The sequence below is a fragment of the Pterocles gutturalis genome, unplaced genomic scaffold (genome assembly GCF_000699245.1).
Source record: "Pterocles gutturalis isolate BGI_N339 unplaced genomic scaffold, ASM69924v1 scaffold46574, whole genome shotgun sequence".
In the NCBI taxonomy this organism is placed as follows: domain Eukaryota; kingdom Metazoa; phylum Chordata; class Aves; order Pterocliformes; family Pteroclidae; genus Pterocles; species Pterocles gutturalis.
The window spans coordinates 33702-41905 of record NW_010129820.1 but is presented as its reverse complement, the minus strand read 5'-3'; the positions used below and the strand labels follow the sequence as shown (position 1 = coordinate 41905).

Here is an 8204-nt window from a genome sequence, read left to right as displayed (position 1 = left end):
AGTAGCTGGATGCAAAATTTACAGCTCAACTGTAGAATTTATCAGTTACTACAAAAGTGTTAAAATATGATTTTGTTGTCATACTGAATTACATTTGGGTATTGTTCTTTTCTCTCCCCTTACTTGGTCCCTTTCTTAATGTGCAGTAGAAAGAATAGGATGGTAATCTGAATTAAGGTAGTGAGTCTACCAAATGTCATGCTTCAGCATTGGAGCTCTCAGGAGGTTCAGGGGTGCAGAACTGGATAAAAAGACTCTGAGGTCTATTGCCCTGTTCTTTTACCTTTAACATTACAGCTGGAGACAAGGAGATGCTGTACTCTGAAGACATAATGGCAAATCTCTTTCTTAGATTGTAAATCTGTGCAAAACTGGCAAATTTGAACATTGGATAAAGGTTTTCCATCCTTTGGAAAGCATATGGGTGGGACCAAGGGAAGTGTTTCACAGGGTACATTTGTGGGGGAACAGAGAACCAAGAGGGAGACGTTTGGTTTGCTGACTCCAGTTCTCCGCCCCTATGAGCAATCATGTGATTCATCAAGCTTCAATTTGAAGGTTGAAGCTAGATGAGTTTATGCCTCTGTGTTACCTAATTAATTCCCCGTGAGTAAAGAAACCTCAGACAATGACAGTACTTTGTTTTCTTCTTTTCAGGGATGGTTACTCACAATTTAGTCTCCTGATAAAATGAAGGTTTGATTTTGGGGTTTTCAAGTTAAGAGTCCAAACTGCTAGCTCTGCGTGGGCCACCACAAAATATTGTGCAAACTGTCGGGTATGAAACAGTGAGAGAGGAAGTTCCTGACCTTCTCCTAGGCCAAAGAACTCATCTTTGCCCCCTCCCTCTTTCACCTCCTTGTGTCCCCAAGGGCAACCCCCATTACCCAGGTGCACGGCTGGACCCACACAAGCCCCATAATGCCAGCTCTCAGCACCCCACTCCTTAACTGTCACTTGGCTGTGGGAATACAGCAGAGATGCTAAAGCTGGCTTTTGCCCACACAGCTTAGCACTATTGCTTCCAACAGGACCCACTGCCCCTTTTAACATTAAGTATCTAGGTTATATAAAGCTGTCTCAAACAATTTTTTTATCTCTCTGGCCTTAAATTTAACCAGTGCTTAAATGCATTAACATAATATATATATTGCTGTGTATTCTATTTTAATTCCCTCCCCCTTACTTTCCCACAGATGTAAAAATATGCAAACACAGCCTTCTCTACCACAAATATAATGAAAAAATCAGTGATCTGAAAGTGTCTGGCTGGCAGAAGGGGAGAGGTCTCCTCTACCTCTTTTTATGTCTCTCAGTCACCTTTCACTAGACTATATAAGACTTCCAGGTCAGGGGAGAAATATGGTTTCAGAGTTTTGAGTTGAATATTGGATCTAAAAATTACATGTTCCAGTAAAGTGTATTCATGTTCTGCACTGTGACATCATCTTCCCAGTCATGTAATGGAACATAATTAGCAATGAGGGACTTTCTTTGTATGTTATGTCCTTAGGATTTCGTACCTCCCAAAAATACTGAATGTCTGAAATTCTCATGCATTTTGTACTCATCATTCTTTTTTTCTGAAAAAAATCTGGAGAAAAATTAGCAACATCTAATACACTCCTGGATATCAAGGTATTTTCTGATATTGCAATGTTACTGCAGCCCTATTTCATTTCGTTCATAGCAGGCGTATCATATCAAAAGGTGTATTCTGACAGAGCCATCGCTTGGAAGTAGATTATTTAACTATTCAGGCAAACTGAAGAAGTCTGCTGTTTGATCCCGAAGAGGATTGAACTGAGTCATTATAGGCAGTAAATTCAGGCTGTAGTTTCTCTCTTTTGTCACATTATGAGCAGCCTTTAAAATGGGTGGTTTGATGGGAGACAGGAAAATTTTTCATCTCTGGTCAAAGAACAAAAATTCCTGAGTTTTCCTTCATGCATCCGGAGAGCTGTAAAACTAACCAGGGACAAATATGAGTCTGCTTCAATATGAAACAATTAAAGGAAATCCCAGCCTAAATCAAAATCTCCAGATGGAAAGTATAAAAAAAAAAAAAGAAAAAAAAAAAAAAAGAAAATATTTCGCTGGATACTTATTCTACTCTTTTTCATTCTTTTTGTTTCAGTGAACTCTGCTTACATTTGAAATAAAAAGATTTTGTGGGTTTACAGAGGAAAATTCATCATCTATACCTATGTTTCCTCAAGAAATTCCAGTAACAGTAAGCAACTGAAAAACTGAAAAGTCATTTTCAGCAAGTTGCTTTAAAATTCTGACACAGCATTCGTTTTTTACTTCTAGTGACATGGTGTGACACTTCTCTCTGTCACTGATTGACAGTAGTGAAGATGTGGGTACAATCTGTAGGGCTAACAGATCATCCTGAAACACCATCTCCATGAGCACTGACCAGCTGAAAAAAAAGGTTTCAACCATTTTAATCTCTATGCAACCAGTATAGTAACTCTCCATGGTGAGTGCTTTGTTAAATAGAAAACATCTAGCTGATCAGGGGTTCACTGGAGGGCAAAGAAAAAGAGACGAATCATAATATACCAATGGGGAAAGCACCAGTGCCTCAGAGAAAGAAACTGCTGACCCCAGAGGAGGCTGGCAATGATGCTCAGTCCTCCCCCCACAGCTGCATATGGCCAAGGAAGCAGATGACTCTTCACATGCTGGTGCTACCTTGTGTACCTACAGTTTGGTTGCCCATGATTTTTTCTAATATTTTATTATACCCATTGAATTTATTTCCCCTGAAAGTTCTTCTCTTTCTTCAGTGGTAAGGGCTTGTGCTGTTGTAAATTCAAAGCACCTCCCTTCATTTAATCAGTATATCCAAAAACTTTAAGGATAGAATTCATTTCCTCTTTTCAAGGAGTAAAAGACTGCTCATTTCATTGGAATTGAACTCACTTATGTTGACAGTGCATTTGACAGCTCACCCCAGCAATGTGTTTGACAGCTTGTCCTCTACATACCTCTGTCTCCCATCAGTCAGAAGTGACAGTGTATTATACTTGCCAGTAAAATGAATGGTGATGAGCATTTTTATCCATGAGGATACCTTGAGTTATGATGATTCTGTTTTAAGGAAAAGATACTTCTCACCAGAGAAAAATTAAAGAACTAATGGGGTTACCAAGAAAATAAATTCTTGCAATACTCAGAAATAAAATGAACAGAAACAAAATTAGTCTAATATTTGAAATAATAACTTGAGACAAGGTTTATGATGTATCAATTTGCTTTATTTTTTTGGTGAAGATTACATTTTAATTATGACATCTTAAGATTTGATACATTTGGTACCTATTTTAAATAAGTTCTGTTGCACAAACTTGCAATTCTTTCTTTTTCTTGCAAGAGTTAATAGTGGAAGGAGAGTTTGAAACTGATCAGAGAGAGCTTCCTGCTTAGCAAGTCATTGTAAAACCACATCACCTTAATTCACTTAAAACTTAATTTGCTGCAACTTGCTGATAAGCATTACAGGTGTATGGCCCAGGTGACACTTCTGGTGGTCCATCTTCTCTGTTCTTCTGCTGCTGACAGTTGCCCGTATCAGTTGTTTGTTTCTGAGGAAAATGAGAGAACTCACATCTTGGAATACACTGTCCAGAGAAAAACTGTCATACTTCTTCTCATTGCTGTTACCTTTCTCACAAAGCATTAAGGTTCAAATTTCATACACTTGACAATATGGAAGATTTAATTATCTGTACATGCACCCATGTCTGAACTCGGCCACTTTTTTACTAGATTAAGGCCAGTGTTTAGTTTTGTTTTATGATCATTTCAATGGATGTATTCGATACACTAAAATCACTAAGTTTTTCTTATTTTATAGTTTACAATAGTTCAGGGTTTTTTTATTTCTATCTACTCTTAGAGCACAAAACTAACCCTAGTCATAGAATTCTTTAATTTGTATATTTTTATCATCTGCCCTGGTATCTGTGTCCTGACCAGCAAATAATCCCAGCATTTCTCATCAAGTTGTGTCTTGTTCACTGACATCTGAAAATCAGATCTTTTTAATTCAGGTGCTTAACTTAGTATTTGGATATGTCACTTTAAGCACGAGCTTTCGAAAGCTGTAAGTCTTCAATTAACCATTGACTCAGTGTTTTTAAAAATCTGTTTCATTAAAAAAAGTCCCAAACAAAACAAAAAAAGATTCAACATTAAAACTGTGTCAGATCCAAATCTTAAGATTGAAGTATTCAAAAATTTTGGAGATTCCCGATGTTCATTGTGAAAAATAGAAGTATCTGATCCCGGTTTTTTTTGTTTGTTTGCTTGTTTGTTTGTTTTTTTAACAATGGGGAAAACAAAACCTCATACAACTCTTCAGAGAACATGGGTTTGACAATCACAGCACAATGTTCATGGACATCCATTATCTGTAATACATTTAAGAAGAAAATAGTTAAATACAGGGCCCACAGAATTTATCACATAGATACAAAAGAATATATTTTATTGATTCCCATACATTTGCCATTAATTCTGGGTCTGTGTTATAAAATATCTTGGCTATTTTCTGTTGTAGGGGTGTTATTATTCCTATTTGCTATATTTAGCAGCAGTGCCTACGATTTCCAACAGGGAATTAACACTGAATTCTATTAAAACTGTCCAGATAATTAGCTCAAAACCTGTTTGTGTTCCAGGGAACTCATATTTTAGAATGGGGTGTGGAAAGGAAAAGAATCGGCAAAGGAAATTTGAAGTACACTCATTAAAATATTAATGCCTACAGTTACACTGTCAGGCACAGCCAGTTCCTCAAACTATCTGAGGAACAATGGCAAACACTTAACAATCCTCATAACCTAAATTAATATACTAATGATATGGTGTTTATTAAAAGCCTCTTAACACATTTCTTCCTTACTGAAAATTCCCATTGAATACAAGTGTTTTTGAATGTTTAAGGAAGGTCTTCAACACAGAAAATCATTAAAGGAAATAGAAAGGAATTTTCATCTCTCTATGTCTGGACAATTTGGGGTTCAAAAAGTTTCAGAGAAGGAGGAGATTTGGTATTGTTCTGAGTCAATTTGCTCTGGCTGAGGAAATGACGAGAAGGAAACTCTTCCCCCATCTCGGGAACCATGTGGTGTTCCAAGATAAGGCAAGCACTTGCTAATTCAAGTCCACAAGCAGGAAACGTGATACATCCATTTCCTTTTAGGCAAACAACACAGTTCCCTGGCAGCACAAAAGCATTGCTTCTACCGCTAAATCTCAAACGTTCAGAAACCCATTGCTCCTCTGTGGACATACCATTCTGTATTTGTTATTTGGATGTTATGGATAGAAACAGTACTTACTCTCCAATCACATGGCCACCAAAGTTTTGGGGTAAGGATTTTGTTTCTTCTTCTAGAATGTTGTTAAAATAGATGCTGATAATCGCTGGTGATTGTCTTAAAAAATACATCTAGATACTTTCAAAACTCATGTTGGAAGCAAAAAGTAATGAATACGTTTTGGTTTTGCAGTGCAAAAGATTGTTTTCCTAATGTTACTTTGACAAACTTCTATAATGTTTTTAAATGAATCAAGACAGCAGGAACTGCCAGGGCAGAATTGATTGTTTGACAAAGTTCATTACTGAAGTCAGTTGAAAAGGTGTCTATTGACTTCAGTATGTTTCAGATGAGGTAGACATTCTCAACCATTTAATGGATGTACCCACACAGCAGACATGATCTGTTTCATCTTCTGATGAAAAAGAGATAGCAAAAACTAAACATGTTGCAACCTTTGGAATAAGCTGCTACTCCTCCAGTCTGAAAAATTATCTGTAATTTGTTGTGGTGCCTCATGATCAGATTTTCCTTACTTTTTCCTCAATGTATATTTTTATTGTTATCCATTAAGACTGTTATCTTTCACCCAAACCTGGGAATGGTTCATTAACTGAAACGCATAGAGTGTGAGGTGGAAGTATATATTATACTGAAATTCATTCAAGGTAATTAGATCCAGTGACTCAATCCTAAAGAATTCTGTGGACCAACGGTGGAGAACCTTTCCTTCCAAAAAGCTCTACTGCTTGCTATGTTTAACATTAACATGTATTAGCATTTAGCATTAGAGTGAATCATATGACCTGTTTTTTTCTATTTTATTATTGCTATTGAGCAATGACCCCTCTAAGAATCTGTTCTCTATCTAAAACTAAAAAACAATACACATTAGCAAAATAGGACTTTTGTTGCACAGAAGTGTCCAGGAAAAAGAATGGAAAATGACTATACAAGAAGATTTAAGGAAGTTCCTTCATTTCCTTAGCATAAGAAACAAGACTCTGTTGAGTGCCATCCACATTTCCACCAGTGACACATATATTTTCCTACTGGGACACCATGAGCAACTCACTTCATTTTTGTGTCTTGGGCTAGAAAGTAGGATAATTATACTGGACGTCTTAGAGAAATACTTAGAGATTAACTGAGGAAACAATGCTGTTATTACTGTTTCAGTCTTTTGTTGTCTGGAGGTTATCTGCTGGACTCTGAAGAATAACTATCATTTTTGTAGAGTGGAACTACATGTAATTCTAAAATGGCTCTTTCAGAACAAAAATGAATGTGCTTTCACCAACACATACTTTAAGCATCCTTGTGTAAAAAGTGCTGCCCCTTGTTACTGCAGATTTGCTTTTATTCTGAGGTAAATTATTGCATCACTGTCATGGAAACATACAGAAGAAACAGCAAAGTTGTATGAAATTCTAAAGATTCATTAACCATAGTGTTCAGACTGTGGGCGAGGTGTTCTCCATCTCCTCAAGAGTCAAAAGAAGCACCTAAGAAATGAACATTTAATTTCCACAGCCCATTGCATGCACCTGGCCCCGCTGGTACTGCTGTTACTCTTTTATTCCATTTAAGGTAGTTCTACTTGGTCCTTCAATATCAGGAGCTGCATTTGACAACACAGAGCAGGACATGCATGAGCTGTATTATTGCTGAAAGGGCCAGCATCTCCTTTCACCAGCACTGCCTGCCCAGCTTGCCAGGGCCTGATACCATACCCAGCCCTGACCACCTGCCATTTGCTTACGCTCTGCCAGCAGAAAAACCGCACAGCTTGGGGTTTTGTGAGGAGCTTCCATGGTCCTGAGAAGGACTGATGCCTCTTAGGTTTTTCATGTTTTTCTGATAGATTTTTGAAGAGTTAATAGTATTTCGTCTTCCTTTCCTTTATGTACATCATTTGTGGCAGACTAGAGAGGGGCACAATATAGTCTGTGTCAGGAGACAATGACTGACACAAGCTCACTGTGAGGAAACTTCCTTAAAATGTCAGAAGTGTGTTTTCTGACATCCTTAGAGATTCATGACCTGAGGTAAGAATAAAACTACACTTAATATATTAAAATAAAATGGGGTTCTTTAGTAAATGAGAATGCAGTATTTGAAACTGTGACTTTTGAGGATGTGGCTGACAGTCTGTTTTAGTGTTTTGCTAATCCACCCACCACATAGCGCTGCATTGTGAATGCATTGCCAAGGTGAATTCATAGTGTGAATGCATAGTGTGAATGCATTGCCAAGGTGCAGATCCTTTTCCACACACGTGTGACCTCTCAGCAGCTCCCATGGACTCAGCCAAAGTGTAAAGGTCAGCATGTGTGTAGAAATTTGCTGAGAGGGACTAACTTTGTGAGAAAAAAATAAATGCTGTCAAAATTGTTAGAATAACTACTCATTATGACATTTAATCTCTTACAATTTTATAAACCCTCTATTGTCTAACAGCTGGTTCTCTACCCTGGAAAATATACAGGCATCCTGTTTCCTAAAGCTGTCCAGTTTCCAGTAGTATTTTCACACAATAGCATCTTAAAAGTTACTCTAAGAATTTAAAAACAATGAACAAACTAAACTGTCCTCTGATTATTTACGTGTGAGCACATACAAATATTTTATAACTGCTCCAGGCTAGTGGAAGTGTGCATAAATAAAGTTGTAGAGATAAAACCAAGATACACACACAACTTGTTATAAATCATGCTGTGTGAATTGCCTAAGTAGTCTAAATCCTCTCTCTCTACCCATGCAAAGTGCATAACAAATAGCAATAATAAAAAAAATAGCACACTTTTTGGCAGGCTCAGTGTAGAGTCAGTGATGGCTTGGAAGGCGATAACGTGCTTAGCTGCAGATCTT

The 8204-nt window shown here is 37.3% G+C and overlaps 1 protein-coding gene across 1 annotated transcript in view; it reads left to right on the top strand.

The window, feature by feature from the left end:
- The first annotated feature begins 5257 nt into the window (after nucleotides 1–5257).
- MYCT1 (myc target 1) overlaps nucleotides 5258–8204 on the top strand; it is a 22056-nt gene continuing 19109 nt past the window's right edge. The window contains exon 1 of the mRNA XM_010080011.1: nucleotides 5258–5385. Within this exon, the coding sequence (XP_010078313.1) occupies nucleotides 5334–5385 (52 nt within the window). The 5' untranslated portion in view covers nucleotides 5258–5333. The remainder of the gene's footprint in view (nucleotides 5386–8204) is intronic.